Source organism: Vanacampus margaritifer, chromosome 3, assembly GCF_051991255.1.
Source record: "Vanacampus margaritifer isolate UIUO_Vmar chromosome 3, RoL_Vmar_1.0, whole genome shotgun sequence".
Taxonomy (NCBI): Eukaryota; Metazoa; Chordata; class Actinopteri; order Syngnathiformes; family Syngnathidae; genus Vanacampus; species Vanacampus margaritifer.
Window position 1 is genome coordinate 16170460 of NC_135434.1, and position 23533 is coordinate 16193992.

The window sequence follows — 23533 nt, forward strand, 5'->3', positions numbered from 1 at the left end:
TGTGTGTATGCTTCAAAAACAATATGTTCTTTCACACTCTTTTTGGGAGTGAGTTCACAGATGGCGTCAGTGCAGCAGCTGCTCAGACAGCTGAGGCGTGCTCATGTGGTGTTCCTGTGACAGAGAGCGACAGAGATCACATTGTTTGGACACGGGCCCAGGACAATAGAGGATTTAGACAACTTATTAGATAACAACTTGGACTCAAGGTGTTTGAACAGGGGTCACCAACCTTTTTGAAACTAAGAGCTACTTCTTGGGTGGTTAATATGAAGGGAAATAAGTTCGATGCACACTTCTGGAATAGCAAATCATCTTAAATAACTTTTAGTCATGTTATTAATATTTGTGAAAACACTGATAATGTTATGTTATTATTTTTATGAAATCATAATGCTCCCATATCACTGGTGAGCTAATTTTAGAACAGGCCTAAAGGTTGCTTCTGTGGTTCTTGGGGGCTACCTAGTGCCTAGATTAGGTACGATGTTGACAAAACCCTGTGTTTTGTATGCAAGAATGTTAGGAGGATGATTCAGCACATTTCATATGTGACATGCAACAAATGTTGACCTCCTATGAACAAGAGCAAAAGATTAGAACAAACGCTTCAATGACACTTACCTGCCACTACAATCATGCCGTACTTCGTAATTTTCACTGGTGCATGAATCTCAGTTGTGCCACTCTTTGTATGTCTGTGTCTGTCATTGGTGTGACAGGCAGGTGTGACTAAACAGGAAAAGGCAGGACTGAAGGACTAGTAACAGAAGGCTCCGACATGAGAAAATGCGTTAGATCATAAACAAAAAGAACACTATGCCTACTTCTAATTGTGACTATGTTTCAAATGTTTTTCATATGACTGTCTGAAAGCCCTTCTAAGGATGGGCATTAAAAATTTGCATTTGCTACTAAGCTGTATATTACTAATTGAAATGTTTCAGAAGGCCCACTCAGTATCCGAATGTAAAAAATAAAAATATATATATTTTTTGAATGTAATTCTTTAGGTGATGACAGTTGTATTTCTTCTTGTTAGTTATTTTAAACTATTATGTTTTATATATGTAATTTTATAATTTATAATTTAAATAAAGATTACAAAAGTGTGCATGTGTACGCGCGCGCACGAGTAAGCAAATTACAGACAACAGAAGCGTGATAACTTTGCGTCACGTCACAAATGATATGCATAATGTATTGCACATAAAAACCATTAGAGGGCGCTACTTCGCTGCACTGATGAGTGACCTCTGACACCGGAAACGGAAAACTGTGGAGACTGGAAGTTATCGAGCGCTCGTGTTAGCGGCGCTATTGTAACGCAACCCCATCGTAAATTTGATTGAAACTGGATTATTTTATCTACGTTTTCATGTTACACGTTCAAGTACTACGCCGATGATTGCCGCATCCACTTACAAGAAGAGTGTGGAACGAGTGGTGTGGCAGATTTGAGCTTGTATCACGTTATTATTATTTTTTTTAAAGTGCGCTGGAAGCTAACCTAAAGTGGCACCATGGCGGATGTTACAGCTCGTAGCCTCCAGTATGAATACAAGGCGGTGAGTATGTTTTGGGAGAATACTAGCACACTGAACTTTATCTGGTTTGTCGTATTTGTTTTCCAGGGTTTAATACGCTATAAAATATGTTGAATGAATCTGTTGGTCATTATTTTTGTCCGTTTATGTTAGCGTGCCCATTAGCGGCTAGTCTCGCTGGCTATATGGACCCAATACATTGTGTATGTTTTGAACCGTAGAACTCCAACTTGGTGCTGCAAGCCGATCGCTCCCTGATCGACCGCACACGGAGAGATGAACCTACGGGAGAGGTGCTGTCCCTCGTGGGGAAGCTGGAGGGAACCAAGATGGGAGACAAGGCTCAGAGGACCAAACCTCAAAAACTGGAAGAGAGACGAGACAAGTTAGTTTTATCAAGATATATTTTTACATTTCTGTATATCACCTGAAGCCTTACGACTAAATACTTTATTGTTCTTAATGTACAACGTCCACTGCACTGTTACTTGATTTTTAAAGATATTTCTTTGTAAATTCTTAAAATAAATATTCTGAAGCTATTAAAATAGTTATTTTTTATCCACTGTAGTGACAACTATTTCTCATTCCCTCATTGCATTATTACACAAATAACATGGGTATCTCAAAAAGGTCAAATTGAGTTCACAAATTGCACAATTTTCACTCACTGATGTTGAGTATGATGGAAGACTGAAAACATTTTTTTTCTATTCTCAAAACTTGCTATAAATTTTAGAAATAAAAAAACTATTTGTAGGGATTTGTGTACTGCATTTTATTAGTTTAAGAGGTCTTTTAATTGTTGGTCAAGTCATTCTTTTTATTTTCTATCCAAAACAGGAGGCGAAAAAGAGATGAGGACAGACATGACATCAACAAAATGAAGGGATTTACTCTTCTGTCAGAGGGCATTGATGAAATGGTGGGAATTGTATACAAACCCAAAACCAAAGAAACAAGAGAGACTTATGAAGTTTTGCTCAGCTTCATCCATGCTGCATTGGGAGATCAGGTCTGTAAATGTGTTTTTTCAACATCTGAGCTTTTGGGTCAAATTCATGTCCAATATAAGTTAATTGACTTGACTGTTGTCTTTCTATAGCCACGTGATATTCTATGTGGAGCAGCAGATGAAGTCTTGGCGGTACTAAAGAATGACAAAATGAGGGATAAGGAGAGACGGCGCGAGGTTGAGCAGCTTCTCGGACCTGCCGATGACACGCGCTACCACGTGCTGGTTAACCTGGGCAAGAAAATCACTGACTATGGGGGTGACAAAGATTTGCAGAATATGGGTATGTCCAAAAGAAGCCACATGGCCAATGAGTCATGTTTGTGAACTACACATTTTCTTATAAATCCTCTTTTTTTTGTAGATGACAACATTGATGAAACATATGGTGTTAATGTCCAATTTGGATCTGATGAGGAGGTATGTTTAGCTTGTTAAAGCATTTTAGGAAACCTCAGTTTTGCAGCCTAACACTTATTTTTTACTCTATTGCTGCTCAGGAGGGTGATGAAGACAAGTATGGAGAAGTGCGTGATGAGCACTCGGATGAAGACAGTGAAGGAGAGGAGGCTGATGTGGGCTGCGCTCTTTCAGCCAATGTGTGTGAACAATCCGCTTGAGTAGTTGAGGTCAAGTCAGCCTAGTTGTGTATTGATAACTCTCCCCCGCCCCATTCAGCTTGGTGTCACAGGCGATGTGATGAATGTAAAGAAGAAGGACCTCCACCCTCGAGACATTGATGCCTTTTGGCTCCAACGACAGCTCAGTCGCTTTTATGATGATGCTATCGTGTCTCAGAAGAAAGCTGACGAGGTCTTAGAAATCCTCAAGGTCTGTTAACTGTCTTGTTCTTTGTGGTATCACATTGTGTTGTTGTTTTTCTTATGAACTGAGTTTGTCTCTTCCCCAGACTGCCAGTGACGATAGAGAGTGTGAAAACCAGCTTGTCTTGCTTCTTGGCTTTAACACCTTTGACTTCATCAAAATCCTTCGACAACATCGTCGCATGAGTAAGTGCATGTTGGCTAAGGGTTACTCTGGCATGGGACAAGAAGAATTGCTCTCAAGACCCTTTGTGACATAGTTGACACTAAAATTTGTAAATTGTCTTGTGAGTCAAATTTTTAGTTTGCATGTTTTTCGCAATCCACAGTTCAGTATTGTACAATGCTGGCAAGTGCTCAAAGTGAGGCAGAAAAAGAACGGATCATTGGAAAGATGGAGTCTGATCAAGAACTGTCAAAGATACTGTACCAGCTGCAAGAGACGGAGAAGGAGGATATTATTCGGGTAAGGTGTATGTCTTGGAATGTATTAGTATGCAATTATTCTTCATTTTTAAATCATAGTTTGTTGGATTTTATATACTTTTTTTTAGGAGGAGCGATCTCGTAGGGAGAGGGTAAGGAAGTCCCGCGTAGATGACATGGAAGCAATGGACACAGGCCACGGAGAGGTAAATATGCAATCGGGTTGATATAGTTGCAACATAGCATGTTGACATGTACATGTTGTCACTGTTAGCTAGACAAACACCTGTAAGAAAATTATGCACAGGCCACTTAAGCTGGTATCTGTACCTGCCTCAAAATGCCATCAATGCATGCAGAGTTCATATGGCAGATGATGATTTATGTCTGTCAGTAAATTCTAATTTTAAAAACACTGCCCTTTCCCCATCCTTTTGGAACTTTTCACTGAACCCGTAGTAATTATCATTACTGAGGTATCTGCCAAAATTATCGATTTTTTCCCATATCATGTGTTTAAGTTGGGAAAGTTGTGTATGATGTCCATCCTTGTCCTAAACAGGCGGTTACCCCACGACAACTGTTGGACCTTGAAGACTTAACCTTCACTCAGGGAAGCCATTTCATGGCCAACAAGCGCTGCCAGCTGCCAGATGGGTCTTTCCGCAAGCAAAGGAAAGGTTATGAAGAAGTGCATGTACCCGCACTCAAACCTAAGCCCTTTTCTGATGATGAGGTTTGTTTTTTGCCTGCTCCAGATTAACTGTATTGCTACTGAAGCTATTATGTAACGCACTGGAAAAATTGATGGATTTTTTTGAATGCACATTTTTATTATTACTGCGTCATCAGGTGCTTGTTTCAATTGAAAAGCTGCCAAAGTATGCACAAGCTGGCTTTGAAGGTTTCAAAAACCTAAACCGTATCCAGAGCAAGCTGTTTAAACCCGCCATGGAGACTGATGAGAACCTGCTTGTGTGCGCGCCAACGGTAGGTTGACTGAATGAACCACTGATGGGATTCATTGGATTTTCCACCCCAGAGATTCTTTCACATCCGCTTCATCTATGAATTAATTTTGATATGTGTGTGCAGGGAGCTGGTAAGACAAATGTTGCCCTGATGGCAATGCTTAGGGAAATAGGAAAGCACATAAACATGGATGGGACCATAAATGTGGATGACTTCAAAATAATCTACATTGCACCCATGCGTTCGCTAGTACAGGAGATGGTGGGAAGCTTTAGCAAGGTAAGTCTCACCACGTAATACCTCACCACGTTCCAACGTGTAACATATCCCCCCCCTTTGAAAATGTTTTTTAGAATTATTTTTAAAAACTTTTTGTACTCTTCCAGCGTTTGGCAAGCTATGGAATCATAGTGTCTGAGCTGACAGGAGACCATCAACTTTGCAAGGAGGAGATCAATGCTACTCAGATTATTGTCTGCACTCCTGAAAAATGGGATATCATTACTCGTAAAGGTGGCGAGCGTACCTACACTCAACTAGTGCGCCTCATCATTATTGTAAGTGGCAGTTGTGTGTGTTGTTTTTGGACTCTGTGGTGTAGAAAATGTTTGACATAACTAATCTGATGTGAATGCTTATGCAGGATGAAATCCACCTGCTGCACGATGACCGTGGGCCCGTGTTGGAGTCTCTGGTGGCGAGGACCATCCGCAACGTGGAGCTGACTCAGGAAGATGTGCGCCTGCTTGGTCTCAGTGCCACGCTCCCCAACTACGAGGACGTGGCCACCTGCCTGCGTGTTGATCCTGCAAAGGGACTCTTCTACTTTGACAACAGGTAAATGTTAAATATTAAACTAGAACCTTTTTGTGGGTAGATGAAATGTGGTACAAATAGTGACACTTGTCACATTTGCTCTCCAGTTTCCGACCAGTTCCTTTGGAGCAGACATATGTTGGCATCACAGAGAAGAAAGCTATAAAACGTTTCCAGATCATGAATGAAATTGTCTATGAGAAGATAATGGAGCATGCTGGGAAGAACCAGGTATGTCTTGTATTACGTTGCATTTGAGATAAAGACTCTACCCCCAGTTCGTTCTGCTATTTCCACTTGCTCCCTGCTGAAATTAACAGTAGTATTATAAATTACTACAAACCACCATCAAACACAAATCACCTGTTAGCCATTTGTTTTAGGGGAATGTTGTAATGTATGTTTAAAACGATCTTTTGCCTGTTTTAGAATGAGGATTTTTGTATATTATAGATTCATCTATTAATCGAGGCAATTACTGTACTTACTAAACATTTTCGGGAAAGTTTTCAAAGACACTATTTTTGCAATTTGCAGCATGGCTCAGGTTTTATTGTCCTGGTTTACTGTACCGTGATGGTAAATTACATTTAGATGGTCTTAACTTCTATTTGTTTCTGCCAGGTGCTCGTATTTGTTCACTCCAGGAAAGAGACCGGAAAGACAGCCAGGGCCATTAGAGACATGTGTTTGGAAAAGGACACGCTGGGTCTTTTTCTTCGAGAGGGCTCAGCCTCCACTGAAGTGTTGCGCACTGAAGCAGAACAATGCAAGGTAACAAGTACAAAGAAAATAATATAAAATTCAGGGGTGTCAGACGATTAACATTTTTAATCATAATTAATCGCATTACTCAAATAAGATAACTCACAATTAATTTTATATCTGTTCTAAATGTACCCCCAAAAATGTACAATATGTTGTATATGTATAGGTTTTCATACTTTCGTTAACATAAAAGTGGGGGGAAAAATGTTAAACTAATAGAAATATGGCTGCATATTTTAGTCATTGATACAGTAATTTCATAATAATTCATAAAATTGAGTTAAAATTAAAAAGGTGTCCTGTACTGTACTGTAAAAAACGAGTGTGATATTGATTTGTGTTGAGGTTATTTTTATGCCACTAGATGGCATAATTGCATTCGTAAGATGTTGGAGACCGCTCAGTGCATTTTTCTTTTCATATTAAGAGCTATCTAATCTTTAACATGAAGTAACTTGTGAAATTCTGCACATTTTTAAAATTGTTAAATACAGCTTGACTGCAGGCTCCACAAATAAATGCATTATTATTAAATTTACTACTGCAAAATTTTGACGTGGACCTGTCTGCTGCATTGCGACTGGAATTGCCCCAGTACAGGCTTTCCAAGTAAGGAGCGGTCATTAATTGCGCTTAAAAAAATTGTGGCGTTAAAGGAACTTTAAATTAACGCACTAATTTTAACACCCCTAATAAAATTAGCTCCCATTGACTTTAAAAAAAATTTTTAAACACTTTTCTGGATTTGCCTTTCATAGAACCTTGAGCTGAAGGATTTGTTGCCTTATGGCTTTGCAATCCACCACGCTGGAATGACCAGAGTGGATCGTACGCTGGTGGAAGATCTGTTTGCCGATAGGCACATTCAGGTTCTGGTGTCCACGGCAACCTTGGCTTGGGGTGTCAACCTGCCAGCACACACAGTCATCATCAAAGGTACACAGGTGTACAGCCCTGAGAAAGGAAGATGGACCGAGCTCGGTGCCCTGGACATTTTGCAGGTTAGTGTCGATCATACAAACCAATTAGGCTGCCTGACTGACGAATGACATTATTGATTATAACCCAATTGTAGATGCTTGGTCGATCTGGCCGTCCTCAGTATGACACCAAGGGCGAAGGAATCTTGATCACATCTCATGGAGAGCTGCAATATTACCTGTCCCTGCTCAACCAGCAGCTGCCCATAGAGAGTCAGATGGTGGGCAAACTTCCTGACATGCTTAATGCAGAGATTGTGCTGGGAAATGTTCAGACTGTGAAAGTAAGTTTCTGCCACGTACAGATCGCCCATCAACATTAGTATTGGAGCAATCATTGAAGGTTGGAATCATTTTTGGGACTATATTTTAGGATGCGGTGAACTGGCTGGGTTACACCTACCTGTACGTGCGCATGCTTCGCAACCCAACACTGTATGGCGTCTCCCACGATGACCGCTCCACAGATCCCCTGCTGGAGCGGCGCCGGACTGACCTGGTGCACACAGCTGCCAATGTACTAGACAAGAACAGCCTCGTCAAATATGACAAGAGGACTGGCAGTTTCCAGGTGTGTGTTTTTATTATCCTTTTTTTCCCCCGTAGGCTGCTTCTAATTGGTCTCTTTATCTCTTTGAAGGTGACTGATCTGGGCCGCATTGCCAGTCACTTCTACATTACACATGACTCGGTTCAAACTTACAACCAGTTGCTCAAACCGACCCTCAGTGAGATTGAGCTCTTCCGTGTCTTTTCACTGTCTTCCGAGTTCAAGAACATCACAGTAAGAGAGGTATGATGGACTCCGGACAAGTCTAGTCAGTGTTGTCTGATCATAACAAAATAGCATGCATAGATGCTTAAAATACTGTGGGTTTATTTTTAGGAAGAGAAGTTGGAACTTCAGAAGCTGCTGGAGAGAGTTCCCATTCCAGTAAAGGAAAGCATTGAGGAGCCCAGTGCCAAGGTGGCTGTCAAAGTTGCACCTATACATTGACCTTAGCCAGCCAGACCTGACAAAATCTAGACATGGGCTTGAATGTCCAAAAGGCAGACTGCATCCCATTTTGCAAAACAAATTCAAATTGTATTTTTTAAATGAATTAATTATTTTTTTTCTTTACGTCTTGTCTGTTTTCACAGATCAACGTGCTGCTTCAGGCGTTCATCTCTCAGCTAAAACTGGAAGGCTTTGCCCTCATGGCAGACATGGTGTATGTAACACAGGTACAGTGTATATATACATACTGTTACATCCTTATTTAATGATGATCTTATGTGTACCCTAGTAATGTTTCCCCAAGTAAATATGACATCATACAGCCAATGCTTTTTCCAAAACAAGTCTGGTCACATCCTCTTGCAGAGTGCTGGAAGGCTGATGCGAGCTATTTTCGAGATTGTTCTGAACAGAGGCTGGGCTCAACTCTCAGACAAAACCATGAATCTCTGCAAAATGATTGACAAGAGAATGTAAGTCTGTCATCGAAATCTTAAATAGATTTTTGTGTTGAGTTTGCAAAGGATGCTATTTTGTGTGTGGTTTCTTTCAGGTGGCAGTCAATGTCCCCACTGCGACAATTTAAGAAGTTGCCAGAAGAAGTCATCAAGAAGATTGAGAAGAAAAACTTTCCCTTTGAGCGTCTCTATGACCTCAACCACAATGAGATTGGTGGGTTTCCCTCCTTCCACATTCTCGAAATTCCATCTACAATCAGAATTGGAGTAAACCATGTTTTTCCTTGTTTCAGGGGAGCTGATTCGAATGCCAAAAATGGGGAAGACCATCCACAAATATGTTCACCAGTTCCCCAAACTGGACCTCGCTGTCCATTTGCAGCCCATCACCCGCTCCACACTCAAAGTGGAGCTCACCATCACTCCTGACTTTCAGTGGGATGACAAGGTCACTAATTAAATGCCATTAGCAGCAAATAATGTGCACTTGGCTGATGATGTTTCTATGTGGCATGTTTTAGATTCACGGTTCATCAGAGGCTTTCTGGATTCTGGTGGAGGACGTTGACAGTGAGGTCATCCTCCACCACGAGTACTTCCTGCTTAAAGCCAAGTACGCCCAGGATGAGCACCTTGTGACCTTCTTTGTCCCTGTATTTGAGCCTCTGCCTCCACAGTACTTCATTCGTGTGGTTTCTGATCGCTGGCTCTGTAAGTTTAATAGACTCCACTTTGTGTTGACATGGTAAACATTTCAAGTAACCTCTTAAATTAATATTGTTCTGATTGTTTCAGCGTGTGAGACCCAGCTTCCAGTGTCGTTCCGCCACCTTATCCTCCCTGAGAAGTACCCCCCGCCCACAGAGTTGCTTGATCTGCAGCCGCTTCCCGTCACTGCTCTTAGGAACTCTGCCTTTGAGGCCCTCTACCAAAACAAGTTCCCCTTCTTCAACCCAATTCAAACACAAGGTACAAAAAGCAGGACGATACTGACTCTACTGCACTGAATCAAAGTGAACATTTTTGTTTTGAATTTCATTTTGTGTCCCTCCAGTGTTCAATGCAGTATACAACAGTGATGACAATGTGTTTGTGGGAGCCCCCACTGGCAGCGGAAAGACAATCTGTGCTGAGTTTGCTATTCTCAGGATGCTGCTTCACAACGCAGAAGGTCGCTGTGTCTACATCACCCCCATGGAGGCACTTGCAGAACAGGTATGATGTCATTTGGAGGTAGGGTTGGCTAGTCAATTGTATTGATTAATTTAAGTTAACATGACGGGTTGATTTTATTATGATTTTTTTAAATCTTTTTTTTAGCCTGTTTCATAGTTCAAAGGAAGCCCACGGTGACGTGCACGGGTTAAACTAATAATATGGCTCTGAACAGAGGCACTTAATTACAAAACTATGGTCAGACTTCCCAACTTAGCAATTTTATAGTTCCCTTTAGCATCTTTTAATGAGTTTTTGTTGTTGAAAAAAGACATTTTTGTAAAGAGAAAAAAAATCTCTTTTTTTTTTTCAACCAACTTGAAGGCCAAAGAGTTGTTTCAAAATGAAGTCTTACATCTTCCCCTGGTTAGGTATTTGTCGACTGGCACCAAAAGTTCCAGGACTACCTGAACAAGAAAGTGGTGTTGCTAACAGGAGAAACAAGCACAGATCTGAAACTGTTAGGCAAAGGAGACATTATTGTCAGCACCCCTGATAAATGGGACATCCTGTCTCGTCGTTGGAAGCAGAGGAAGAATGTCCAAAACGTCAGTCTTTTTATTGTGGATGAGACGCATCTCATTGGAGGAGAAAATGGGGTAAGAATAAAATCGTAAAATAAAGCGCCGTGTTTTAATAGGACATTGGTCATGATTATGAGTCTTTGTTTTTCACCAGCCTGTGCTGGAGGTCATCTGCTCAAGGATGAGGTACATCTCCTCTCAGATCGAGCGACCCATACGCATCGTGGCGCTCAGCTCGTCTCTGTCCAACGCCAAAGACGTGGCTCACTGGCTGGGTTGCAGCACCACGGCCACATTCAACTTCCACCCCAACGTCAGGCCGGTGCCTCTCGAGCTGCACATCCAGGTGTGGAAACATCTGTGCGCTTTGCCCAGCCTCTGCTTAAGTTTCAAGCAGGAAGTAACAAGTTAATTGCACCACTCTGAAGTCTTCCTTCTGGTGTTTTAGGGATTCAACGTGAGTCACACTCAGACTCGCCTGCTGTCCATGGCCAAGCCGGTTTATCATGCCATCATGAAGCACTCGCCCTCCAAACCAGCAGTGGTGTTTGTACCGTCCCGTAGGCAGACTCGCCTCACGGCCATCGACATCCTCACGTTTTGTGCTGCTGATGTGGTTCCTCAGAGGTCAGTCTTCATCCTGTTGGTGCCAAATCGCATCACAGCGGAGAGTGGACTTTCTTCTTAGAATTCTCACTTTAAAGTCAGAATTCTGATTTATATTCACAGAATTCTCACTTTAAAGTGAGAATTGTACTTTACTCTCAGAAATCTCACTTTAATGTCAAAATTTTGACTTTCAAGTGAGAACGCTGACTTTATTCTCCGATTTCTCACTTTAAAGTTAGAATTCTCACTCAAGCCAAAATTCTGAGATTAAAGTCAAGTCAGAATTTGACTTTAAAGTGAGAAATTGTAATTCTGATTTGTATTCTCAGAATTCTGACTGGAATCTCAGAATTCTAACTTTAAAGTGAGAATTTGTACTTTAAGAATGCTAAGAATAAAGTATGAATTCTCACTTGAAAGTTACAATTTTCACTTAAGTCAAATTTCTGAGACTAAAGTAAAGTCAGAATTCTGAGAATAGTCAGAATTTTGAGTTAAGTCAGAATTAAAATGAGAATTCTGACTTTAAAGTAGAATTTGTACTTTATTCTCAGAATTCTCACTTTAAAGTCACATTTCAGATTTTAAAGTGAGAATTCTGACTTTATTCTCAGAATTCTTTTTTTCTTTTTAAATGGCCTTTACAACAGATTTTGAACCACAGTTGGTGCTTCTGTAGCATTTGCCCCTCAATGTCCAGGGGTTCACTATAAATGTTCATCGTCTCTTAGGTTCCTCCATTGCACGGAGAAAGATCTCACGCCTTTCCTGGATAAGATAGCTGACGCAACCCTGAAAGAGACTCTGGCCAACGGTGTTGGCTACCTCCACGAGGGCCTGTCTGCAACCGAACGGAAAATAGTGGAGCAGCTCTTCAACTCTGGTGCGACCACTGATCCTCTGCACTTTCGCTGCACTGCCTTTTTATTGTAAAGGTTTCGGAGGTCAAAATTTCTGTCTTCCTGTGATGTTGTTTTCCAGGCGCTGTTCAGGTGGTGGTGGCATCTCGTTCCCTCTGCTGGGGGGTCAACATCTCTGCCCATCTTGTCATCGTCATGGACACGCAGTACTACAATGGTATCATCCATGCGTAAGTAAAGATGAAGCTCTTGGAACATTTCAGGGTATTGCTGAGAAATAATAAAAAAATAAAATCTGCAACTATATGTATTTTTTTCACTTTATAAATTGTAAACAGCAAGAACCAAAATAGATTTTAGGTCATGCAAAACCCCACCAAATTTACCAAAAAATTATTGACTAAGGTGGAAATATCTGGAAAAGTTGTGGGATTAAATCGTTAATTACAGGTTTTTCTATTTATTAATCTAATTTTAATCAAATATTTGCTGTTATACAATTCCATTTTATTTTGGTTGATAAACATACACAAACAAAATTCAATATTAAAAAAAAAAAAGCAGGCGACTACACTGACCATTGCCATTTTAAGTGCAATTATGTATTGTTATAAATTATATACAGACAGTTAGCCTAGCACAGCTTGCTACATCGCACCCAATTTTGGCTTCCAAAATTTGTGTTAACCTGATTGTCGGCAATATTTACAATTAAGATGTGGGCTCTGCTGCATCTCTAATCAAATACTTTCCCAACCAGTAGTTGACCAACCACCAGGTTCATTTTGTATTTCTTCTTACATGATGTCATGCTGTCCATCATTCTTGCAGCTATGTGGACTATCCCATATACGACGTCCTCCAGATGGTTGGCAAAGCCAACAGACCTATTCTTGATGACGAGGGGCGCTGTGTCATCATGTGTCAGGGCTCCAAGAAGGTACACGTTTTTTTTTTTAATGTTTTTTTTAGACAAGGCGAAATTAATGTCAATAACAATTAAAACTTGTTTTTGCCTTTCGTTAGGACTTCTTCAAGAAGTTCTTGTATGAGCCCTTGCCTGTGGAGTCCCACTTGGACCACTGCCTCCATGACCACTTCAATGCCGAGATTGTCACTAAAACGGTGGAGAACAAGCAGGACGCTGTGGACTACCTGACTTGGACATTCCTGTACCGTCGTATGACCCAGAACCCCAACTACTACAATCTGCAAGGTGAAAGCATATTTATTTGTCTCGTCTCGAAAGAGAAGAAAGACCAAGCTGGTGAGCGAGCCCAGACTGACCCTTTGCTGACCTGCTGGCAGGCATGTCCCATCGCCACCTGTCTGATCACCTGTCTGAGCTGGTGGAGCACACGCTGCATGACCTGGAGCAGTCCAAGTGCATCAGCATCGAGGACGAGATGGACGTGGCGCCGCTCAACTTGGGCATGATCGCCGCCTACTACTACATCAACTACACCACCATCGGTTTGTGCCATATTGCAAGTCCGTGATAGTCTTAATTTAGTCAACGAAAACTAAACAAAAATATTTTTGTCAACACACGTTTTTCACCGGACAAAAACGAGACTAGACTAAAACTCTCATTAATAAACAATAACTAGGACTAAATCAGTATACATTTTCGTTGATTAATAAAGACGAGATGAAAATGCACTTGATAAAAACTGGACTAAAATCTATGGACTTTTTACCATAGTTCATGAACAAAGCAAATTATTATTTTGTAAATTTCTATCTAATCAGAATGTTATGTTAAGACAAGTCAAGGCACATTCAACATATTGTAAAGAAAATAATTGGGTTGACTTCTCGTTTAAAAATGTGCAGTATGTGGGGGTGCAAATGATGAACCGTGACAGTGGTTCACTGTAGTGCTTGTTTTCTTGGATTCCAACTAAAGTGTTGTTTTTGTTGGGCAGAGCTGTTCAGTATGTCCCTCAACGCCAAGACCAAGATCCGCGGCTTAATCGAGATCATTTCCAACGCTGCCGAGTATAAAAGCATTCCCATCAGGCACCACGAGGATACACTCCTCCGACAGGTAAATGCCTCTTCTAAAACCTGCCAAGTGGACTGCGCGAATCTCAACAAGTATCACAAGTTGAAAGCATCTGTTTTGTCAATTGCAGCTGGCTCAGAAGGTTCCCCACAAACTGAACAACCCCAAGTTCAACGACCCCCACGTGAAGACCAACCTGCTCCTCCAGGCGCACCTCTCCAGGATGCAGCTGAGTGCCGAGCTGCAGTCGGACACCGAGGACATCCTGAGCAAAGTGCGCATTTTCGGAACCGTTGGTACTTTTTCACGTCGCGGCGGACAGTTTGAGTAACGTCCCTCGCGGTTTTGTGCCCGTTAGGCCGTGCGTTTGATCCAGGCCTGCGTGGATGTGCTGTCCAGTAACGGCTGGCTGAGTCCTGCCCTGGCGGCCATGGAGTTGGCCCAGATGGTCACACAGGCCATGTGGTCCAAGGATTCCTACCTCAAACAGTTGCCTTTCTTCACCTCGGAGCACATCAAGCGCTGCGTGGACAAGGTTAACGCCTCGTCTCGTGTGTCTCGTAAGACAATTACAAGTACTGCGAGCTCCGGAGTAACCAACTGTCTTGAACGAATTAGGGTGTGGAGAGCATTTTCGACATCATGGAGATGGAGGATGAAGACAGAAGTGCTTTGCTGCAGCTCTCCGACGCTCAGATGGCCGACGTGGCTCGCTTCTGTAACCGCTATCCCAATATCGAGCTGTCCTACGAGGTGGCCGAAAAGGACAACATCAAGAGGTTTGAACTCGTATTGAGCTTCATCTTCAAGGATTTTAATGTTCTATTTGATCGCTTACACCTGTGCATTTTTGTTTTTCTTTTATTCTCAGTGGCAATCCAGTTCTGGTTCAGGTTCAACTGGAGCGAGAGGAGGAGGTCACTGGGCCGGTCATTGCGCCGATGTTCCCTCAGGTATTTGAAATGCTAATGTTGGAAAAATGTATAGTCGTTTATTTCTAATCTAATAATAAATACAATTCCCCAGAATCGCGAAGAGGGCTGGTGGGTTGTGATTGGAGACCCCAAGTCCAACAGCCTCATCTCTATCAAGCGACTGACTCTTCAACAGAAAGCAAAGGTCAGTCGGCTGCCCTCTGCATGTAGATGCTCTGTGGGGAGGCTGTGGCAACACTTTGACGTTAAATAAATGTTCGGCAGGTCAAACTGGACTTTGTTGCACCGGCGATGGGCGTTCACAACTACACGCTGTACTTCATGAGCGACGCCTACATGGGTTGTGACCAAGAGTACAAGTTCAGCGCGGACGTGAAAGAGGCCGACAGCGACGCAGACAGCGACTCCGACTAATTTGAGAAGCAGCACAAGAGATGTTTGGTTTTCTGTACATACGTCTTAGGGTTTATTTACTCTCAACTCAAGTGATTGTTTTGGGACTTTTTATTTACAGTTGTTGGTTGTGTTCAGGTCAGCTTTGTGATGTACACTGATCCAGAAAAAAAGTGAATATTTAGTTTAGTAACATAATCATTCAGATATTCATATTCCTTGCTGGCACTTTGTTGTTGCAACAACATTCAAGTTTGTCTTGCCACAATAAGTTGGTAGAGTCAGTGACTATTACACAGTTAATTTTGACCAGTTAATGTGTTTTTAAAATGGTGAGTTTTGCAATAAAAGGAAGCCTTGTAGTTGTGTTGCCTTGATAATATATAAACATAAAATTGAGTTATCAGGTTTAGTCCACATTTATTTTATTTATGAAGCTGAGTGAGAAATTTGATCACACAGTTGTGATTGTGACTATGGCTCAACCAAGAGGTCTGTACAGTAACGTTGACCAGGCTCAGTCCTGCTCTTGGAACCTCCAGATGGCGATGTCGCCGCTGTCGCTACAAGAAGCCAGCAGTCCTGCTTCTTTTGGATTCCACGCCACACCGTTGACATCCTGGCTGTGTGCTTTGGGCATGTGCGCAGCCAGCGAGAACAGCGGCTCTTCATGGTCAGGCGACACCTCCTCCTTAAAAACTCGGACCGCGTCATCACCGCTGGCAGTTGCCAGGGCGCCGGTCAGATGACACCTGAGGGGAATATGAGGTGTTCAGGAAATTAGGAGCGTTGTGATGGGTACTCCTTGACATTTAAAAAAAAAAAAAAAACTAAGCGGCCAGTCTTACCAATCAACATCATACACAGTGCGTTCATGGTAACCAGAGAGCGTGCAAACACACTTCCATGATATGTCACCTGATCAAAGCACAAAAGGTCAATGTCAAGACCGCAACGAGGGAAAAGGTTAATTTTGCCAAAGTCAACTCACCTTGACCACTTATACTGCGATATTCCTCCCAAATCTTGACAGTGCGATCGTCACTGCATGACGCTAGCCTCTCTCCGGTGGCGCTGAAGGACAGATTCCACACGGTGGACGTGTGGCCTTGCAGCGTGGCCTGACATTCCCAGTCGTCGTCCACCTCCTTGTAAATACAGATGTTGTTGTCGTAGCTCGCTGAGGCCAGTAGCTACATCGGACATAAAAAAAATCATCAGTAAGAAGCACGGAAAAAGAAATTGGTCAAGTGCTAGGACTCACTTCCTGCGTCGGGTGCCATACAACATGTTTGACATCTTGCGTGTGGGTGTTCAGTACTGTAACACACTCGTAATCGTCCTCCTCATCCACTGCCAGAGAAAAGATGGAAATTGTCAGTTGTGCTGTCCAGTGACCCCTCCTCCCCCATATTGCAATTTTATTTCTCTGTCCACTGTGCTGCTGTTAAATCTTATACATGATGCCCCCTAGTGTTCAGAATGTAGCATTACATAACTAAAATGCCTTGTGCTACAGAATTTCCATACATTTAGTTGTTACTGCCATGTTATTTACCATTTTCTATACATTTTGTTTACAAATTGTTTGTTGGAAAATTGTAAGTTTAGAAGAGCTTTTATTTTATTTTATGTGATTTCTCTATATTACGGATTTTCTCGTATTGTGGGCGCGATTGGATCACAACACTCATGATAAACAGCTTCACTGTAACCCAAACATGACATTTAACACACACCTTCCCAAACCCAAACACTTTTGTCCCGACTACACGTCGCCAGCAGGTTCCCCGAAGAGGCCCAGGCTACACATTTCACCTCGTTCTCATGCCCCTCCAACACGGTCAAGCTCTAAAAGGACAAGACGAGAGCCTCTGTGATTTCAAACAAACACTTCCAACAGTTCCAAAGATTCAAGCAAACCTCAAATCCATCATTCTTCTTTTTCCAGATGCATGTTGTGGCATCAAAGCTAGCAGAGGCCAGATAATTTCCACAGGGAGACCATGCCACCTTTCTCACGGTGCGCTGGTGGCCGTCCTCGAGCACGCCTTTACACACCCACGTGTCACCTGCAAGTACAATATCAGAGTATGCGTCAAATAAAGTACACAAATATGAAGAACAGAAGATGGCAGACTATTGCGGTATACTAATATAGACTTCGAGCTGCCTGTTTTGTTTAAATATTTTACAGTCCAAAGTTGAATTTAGATTTTATGTGAAATAATGTACTGATTCTGGAATTTAAAAATGTATTAAGATTATTAAATTATCCCTATGGAGTCGGGCCATGAAGTTCGCAGATGTTGATCTGCAGTGAGCAGGTAGAGGATAATTTAAAAAGGTGGAGTCAGGAAAGGAAATGCAGATTAGCCAAAATAAACCGTGAGACTACAGGGAGAAAATGACAATACTTAACGAACATTGTTAAGTGCATTCACCTTGACATGTTTATGAAGAAGGGGGAGGCAAAAAAAAAAAAAAAAACACCTCACCTTCTCGTCCCCAGATCCGGATGACTTTGTCGCCCCCGCACGAGGCCAGCAGAGTCCCGTTTGGATTCCAGCCAACGAACCAGCACCGAGAGTCCGGGTGCGCGTCCAGTCTCTGAACCAGAGTCAAATTCTCCTTCATGGCTCAAAAGTCAGCTCCGATGTTTGAATATTCACTTCCTGACGTCTAATGTGACAGTTAACCCATGCGGGACTTTCCGGTGAAAATACAGCACGCCGCTGCAAACAAATGAACCTTTCAAATATATTGGTGTTGTTTCAGGAACGGAATGTTAATAGCAGTAAGGAAATAATATGGCAATCTCGGATTTATACAGCCGAAGAAAGTGCGAAAGTTCAAAAGCTGACCTACTACGGAAGCGGCGCCATGTTTGTTATCTTGTTTTACGCAAGGCATTGTGGGACACAAAGTACGGAACATTTTTTTTAAATATATTAAAATTATTCAATTCTCTTCCTCGTCATTTTAAGGAATCGCATACGTTCCTGGTTAAGGAAAGTCAGAGATTCTATTTCTATTAATTGTGAGATGAATGTGCCCTGGGCTCTTATTCAGATTCTGACACAGAATAGAAACCCCGTAAATGTCGAGAATAATATACGAAATGTATTTATATTATTGCATTTGGTATTTTAAAATATAACAGTGCATAATAGTCGTTGTGGGGTAATATTACAATTCTATGACTTTACGAACGTGACATGTTTAGATTTTATCCAAACAATACAATGAAATAAAATCAAAATTAAATATGCATTGTATACATGCATAGCCAGAGAATAGCATTTCTATTTGAAATGAAAATGTGATGTTATTCTTTTATACCATCATTTTAAAAAAAATCCTTATATATGTGAATTAAATACAGCCAGATACAAAATAGCCCAAAGAGTTTTACCATTCATCAATAGGGGTCAGCACTGAAGTCTATGAACCTAAAAACGTGTTGAAGCAGTGGCGAGGAAGAATGTCTTGAACAAGGAAGTCAATAAATCTACAGGAAGCCGCTGTAGGTTGCCTTTTGTTTTGTTTGTTCTTTGGTTTCTTTTTCGTTGCAATCGTTATCATTTATACTAGGACAGTTATTCGGATTAACTGAATGTGGTCAGTTTCATTTTGTACATTTACTTCGTTTTTGTCTAACTGTCGACGATATTTGACGTTAGCTCTGTGCTAGCTGTAGACGCTAATAACAGAGCTAAGAGGCCTGAAGTGTAGGCCATCTGTTCATCGTTTGTCGGCGATCCATTCTCCCTATAAACCGAAATTTTGGAGGGCGATTTGGGACCGCTGTGATCGAAACATTTGTTTGCTGTTCATCCGATACCCGCTCAGTGTCGCTCAGGGTGCTCTTAGGAGCGGAGTCGTTAGGGCAAAGTGCAAAACGACCAAATTCCAAGAACCGGACGAGCATGTATGCCCCGCCGGGTTCGACCGTTCCTGGAGGGCGCAGAAGGAGGGGAGGCACCCCTTTGCCCAAGCAACCAGAGCGGAGCCTGGTTTCTGCTCTACCCGGTGCCCTTTCCATAACCGCCCTTTGCACGGCTCTGGCAGAACCAGCCTGGCTGCGGATTCATGGAGGCATCTGCCCCAGACAAGAGCTCGGGGTGGCAGATGTCTTAGGCTACATGGACCCCAAACTCATGGACGGTGAGGACTAAGACCTGACGTCTACAGTCACCTAGGAGACGCTGATATTTATGTAATGATAACTTGTTGTATCATGGTCTTTCAGATTACTGCATGAATCCGCAGACTATCTTGCTGCTCCGAGTGATCGCAGCCTTCTGCTTCCTGGGCATCTTTTGCAGCCTGACTGCATTCCTGCTGGATGTGTTTGGACCTAAATACCCTGCCCTTAAGATCACACGGAGATATGCCTTTGCACACATCCTCACAGGTCAGCCTTCGACTTCCTGGTGATGATGTCATCATACTCAAGTTCTGACTTCAATAAAATACCTGCTTAAAATATCTCCATCCCAATAAAGATGAGATACCATTGTTAAAAACTAAAATATCAGCAGTGAACAGATTAACACCCCCTGCTAAGATTTAAAGTTAGGATGATTTGTAACCAAGTAATATTTTGGATAGTATAGTATTGTATAACAATTAATGAAAAGACGTAAAACAAGAACGTTGCGAACTTGCGACAATGCTGCAGTAATACAGCATATTTTTCAGACAAAAGAAAGAATGTGCAGTTTACCCCATACATATTGGAACATACATTGTTAACTTAAAGTGAATAACATTTCATATTTGGTGACGTAACCCTTACTTGCAATAACTGTATCAAGCCTGCCACCCATTGACTTCATTAGACGGTTGCATTCTTCATTTGAAATGCTTTTCCGGGCCGCTTCTTTCAGTTGTTGTTTGTTACCAGGGGTCTCTCCCTTCAGTCTCCTTGTTCAATATGTGTACCATCAAATTTATCAAATATAAAAAAAAAACTCAAGTTTATTTGGAGTTTTACAAAAAGCAATTGGCACTGATTTGGTGGCATCGCTCATATAATATATAAATAAATGTATATAATACCATATAACATATATCCACATTTATACTATAAACAAGTCTATGTATATTTTTTTAATATAAATTTGCAACAATTTGGATGCATGCGTTTTTTTCTCTTTCCTTTTTTTTTTTTTTTTTTTTTTTTTTTTTTGATTAGCTGACCCTTAAATCTAAATATTTCGACTCGGGTGCCCCAAAAATTGTCATCGGGACATTCCCTGTATCTAATCCGTGATTTGTCACTGTCAGTCTTCTAAAGGCGAAGTCAACCCCAAAAAATGCAGCCCCACTAGTCTAAACACGATACCCTGATTAACTCATTCATTCCTAGCCATTTTCACTCCCGGCTGTTATACTGTATTTTGACTGATTTTGCAAGGCCCACAGAATATTGTGTTCTATTGCTATAAAAACATGGAATCTACCAAAAGGTTAGAGTCTCTTCTTTCATCAAGAAAAAAAAAATCTGTTTCCGTTTTGCAGCAATTAGCATTCGAATGCAGTATAGCTAAGTTTCATCAATATTCCATTCCTGGTGAAAACACTGTCAAAAAGAGCTTTTTTGCAACATGGTAGTGGCTGATCTCTTATACTGTGCTGCCACCTGCTGGCCGTTTTGTTTGTTATAACTATCATTCCTTTAAGCCACCTCTTCCTGTCAGAAGCTGCAACAAAGCCTTCTGTATGCTCTTGCATAACCCCCCCCCCCCCCGGAAATAAATAAATACGTTTTTGGGAGTGAATGAGTTAATATTGCGTTTGTCGAATGCGAATAAAGCAGCAACATCCACCTGTTTTTATCCATATCAGCAGGCGGCCATTTTACCACTTGCTGTCAACTGAAAAAGACATCACAGTTGCTCAGGGAACGACCAATCACGGTTCACCTGTTTCCTGAGTGGGGTCATGTGACATTCGCACGCTGTGCCATGATTGGTCGTTACCTGATCCCTGAGCAACCATGATGTCACTTATTCGACAGCAAGTAGCAAAATGGTCGCCAGATGAGATGGATGAAAATGGGTGGATTTTCATATTTCACAAATGCAATTAATCATTCTACCATTTTAGACTAGTTTGGGTGCTTACAACATTATTGTAAAGTATTTAAGTATTATTATTAAAACACATGGGTATTGTTTCATTCTTGACAGTCGTATGTTCAATATGTCCCCCAACCCCCTCCCCCCCCAGTGCTGCAATGCGCCACCGTCATCGGCTTCTGCTACTGGGCCTCGGAGCTCATCTTGTCGCTGCAGCAACAACACAAAAAGAACCACGGCTCCCTCGTCTACGTCACCTTCGCCATCAGCTTCTACCTGGTGGCGGGGGCCGGCGGCGCCTCCATCCTGGCCACGGCCGCCAACCTCCTGCGCCACTACCCCACCGAGGAGGAGGAGCAGGCTTTAGAACTGCTCTCGGAGATGGAGGACAGCAGCGAAACGTTCCCCGTCGAATACGACATCGGCAATCAGTTTCAGCCTCCGCCGGCGTACACGCCCTGATAGGCGGCGGCGACGGCGGCGCTCGATGGAAATATTTGCAAACACTCTCGATAGTTGACGGCTGTGCGTGCAGCCGGTGCACACACTCGACAACTGACAAGCGCTTGGATGCATGAGAGCTAAGAAATGATTCTTACTTTCACCGATGTTGGTTTGCATGTATATGGCTCGTAGGACTCGCTTCTTCATCTAAAGCAGAACGCTTACTCAACATGCCTGATGAAGTCATTGATCGAGCAGCTTGATCAATGCTGATTATTACTATCCAAGCTGACTGTTGACCACTGGTTGATTGGTTCAGAGCGGAGCTTTGAACTTTTTTGTTGTTGTTGTTTAATGTTCCAATATAATGTATGTGCTTTGGTTGCTGATACAGCAAAAGTACAGAAAAACACTTGAGGCATTTTTTTTTTTTGAAATTTCTTTTCTATAAAGTAACAAATATCCCTTTATTTATTCATTAGTGGTGTAGCTTTTCCTTCTTCTCTGTCGCTGGTTTAGTCTTACATGGTCACATTCTGTTGTTTGACATGACGCGATAAGCGATCATGTTTTTCGGTTTTGAGGAAGACAAGCTCGAAGTTGGAGCTTAAGGAAAGAAGAGTCGCGTTTCACACAAACCTCACTGCATTAGTTGGTGTTGTTATGTCCTTTCAATACAACTTTATTTGTACCCTGTGACCCAGTAGTGTTTCTGTTCATGTGAGAACTTCTTCCGCGTGCTAATCTTCAAACCTTCTCGTGACACTTGTGCAAGAAGGATTCAAATTGTGATTAGGGTAGTGTTATTCTAGTTGGGTGTGTGATTTTCTGTTTCACACAGTTCCTGATTTTTATTCTTCGATTTTGGATTATATGTTCATCATCACTTTGTAAATATTGTTAATACATTAAAAAAAAAAAGAGAGAAAGAAAGAAATCGATGAACAACAGAACTGATTGTCCTTTGTGGTTTGTCATTTACAAAATTGAGACTATTATTGCTACATGTTGTGCATACAGTACATACTTAAGTCCAGAACTATTTGGACCCTGGTCACAATGTTGCTTCTATACACAGCCCAAATTGTTCTTCCTTGTGCACTTTGGCAATGTCACGTGATCAAATCCAGAAAACTGGTAAGCGTGACATTCTCAAAGCGACTTGTGCTTGCTTAGATGTCAAAGCCAGTTGACAGCAGGGGGCGGTGTTGCATAAAATGTCAGCCTCTTTGGATTGCTGAAAATTGTGGATTCATCTTAATTCTTATTCCATGAACACAATATGAATCACAATATCATATTCTTGTTAACAAAAGTGTGTGTGTGTGGGGTGGGGTGGGGTTGGGGGGGTGTAGTTAAACCAATAAAAATAGTTCAAATGAACTTTTGACGTCTATAGCCGTCAATGGCAGTGAATGAGTTAAGAGGATTAGTGCTGGCTTTTCTCTTAGCCTAGTAACCATGTACATACCTTTGTAAATTCTATTCTTTTTCGTTTTTGAAGTATTCTATTTACTTTTATGTACATTTATTTCATAAAAAAGAAAAGAAAACAGTAATGCTATACTTATAGCTCAAAAACTAGAAAAAACAACCCTGAAATCAGTTTTGCATTCTGCATCTAAAAATCAGTTATAAACATCTGTCAATTGC

At 41.7% G+C, this 23533-nt stretch overlaps 3 protein-coding genes across 3 annotated transcripts; 2 read left to right on the forward strand and 1 right to left on the reverse strand.

The window, feature by feature from the left end:
* The first annotated feature begins 1272 nt into the window (after positions 1-1272).
* On the forward strand, positions 1273-15712 carry snrnp200 (small nuclear ribonucleoprotein 200 (U5)). Its single transcript, XM_077561572.1, has 44 exons — positions 1273-1568; positions 1769-1932; positions 2391-2562; positions 2653-2845; positions 2927-2982; positions 3063-3161; positions 3241-3393; positions 3473-3572; positions 3716-3852; positions 3941-4018; positions 4375-4548; positions 4665-4802; positions 4908-5063; positions 5171-5341; positions 5428-5621; positions 5708-5831; positions 6225-6374; positions 7127-7369; positions 7444-7632; positions 7722-7919; positions 7989-8141; positions 8235-8315; positions 8492-8575; positions 8715-8821; positions 8902-9020; positions 9100-9254; positions 9328-9517; positions 9602-9775; positions 9861-10021; positions 10393-10620; positions 10700-10891; positions 10994-11172; positions 11886-12037; positions 12136-12244; positions 12846-12954; positions 13041-13230; positions 13323-13487; positions 13943-14064; positions 14153-14296; positions 14381-14557; positions 14641-14801; positions 14894-14975; positions 15049-15141; positions 15222-15712. The coding sequence occupies exons 1-44, from the start codon at positions 1524-1526 to the stop codon at positions 15369-15371; spliced, it is 6411 nt and encodes a 2136-aa protein (XP_077417698.1). The 5' UTR covers positions 1273-1523; the 3' UTR covers positions 15372-15712.
* A 46-nt stretch (positions 15713-15758) lies between these two features.
* ciao1 (cytosolic iron-sulfur assembly component 1) lies at positions 15759-18264 on the reverse strand. Its single transcript, XM_077561573.1, has 7 exons — positions 17849-18264; positions 17274-17422; positions 17090-17201; positions 16615-16703; positions 16342-16543; positions 16199-16268; positions 15759-16102 (listed from the first exon to the last, which is right to left on the reverse strand). Exons 1-7 carry the CDS (start codon positions 17985-17987, stop codon positions 15868-15870), a joined length of 996 nt encoding a protein of 331 aa, XP_077417699.1. The 5' UTR covers positions 17988-18264; the 3' UTR covers positions 15759-15867.
* A 549-nt stretch (positions 18265-18813) lies between these two features.
* tmem127 (transmembrane protein 127) lies at positions 18814-22833 on the forward strand. The gene is made up of 3 exons (XM_077562510.1): positions 18814-19517; positions 19603-19767; positions 21588-22833. Exons 1-3 carry the CDS (start codon positions 19280-19282, stop codon positions 21896-21898), a joined length of 714 nt encoding a protein of 237 aa, XP_077418636.1. The 5' UTR covers positions 18814-19279; the 3' UTR covers positions 21899-22833.
* Positions 22834-23533: the final 700 nt, after the last annotated feature.

Bases quoted from the DNA above. Each gene is read 5' to 3' on its own strand.
- snrnp200 (XM_077561572.1), top strand. From the start codon at position 1,524: ATGGCGGATGTTACAGCTCGTAGCCTCCAGTATGAATACAAGGCG. The intron at 3,162-3,240 runs GTGTGTGAACAA...CGCCCCATTCAG, and splicing joins GCTGCGCTCTTTCAGCCAAT to CTTGGTGTCACAGGCGATGT. The intron at 14,297-14,380 runs GTGCGCATTTTC...TGTGCCCGTTAG, and splicing joins CCGAGGACATCCTGAGCAAA to GCCGTGCGTTTGATCCAGGC.
- ciao1 (XM_077561573.1), bottom strand. From the start codon at position 17,987: ATGAAGGAGAATTTGACTCTGGTTCAGAGACTGGACGCGCACCCGGAC. The intron at 17,423-17,848 runs GTGAGGTGTTTT...TTGTACTTGCAG, and splicing joins CCGGATCTGGGGACGAGAAG to GTGACACGTGGGTGTGTAAA. The intron at 16,103-16,198 runs GTAAGACTGGCC...TATTCCCCTCAG, and splicing joins ACTGTGTATGATGTTGATTG to GTGTCATCTGACCGGCGCCC.
- tmem127 (XM_077562510.1), top strand. From the start codon at position 19,280: ATGTATGCCCCGCCGGGTTCGACCGTTCCTGGAGGGCGCAGAAGGAGG. The intron at 19,518-19,602 runs GTGAGGACTAAG...ATGGTCTTTCAG, and splicing joins GGACCCCAAACTCATGGACG to ATTACTGCATGAATCCGCAG. The intron at 19,768-21,587 runs GTCAGCCTTCGA...CTCCCCCCCCAG, and splicing joins CTTTGCACACATCCTCACAG to TGCTGCAATGCGCCACCGTC.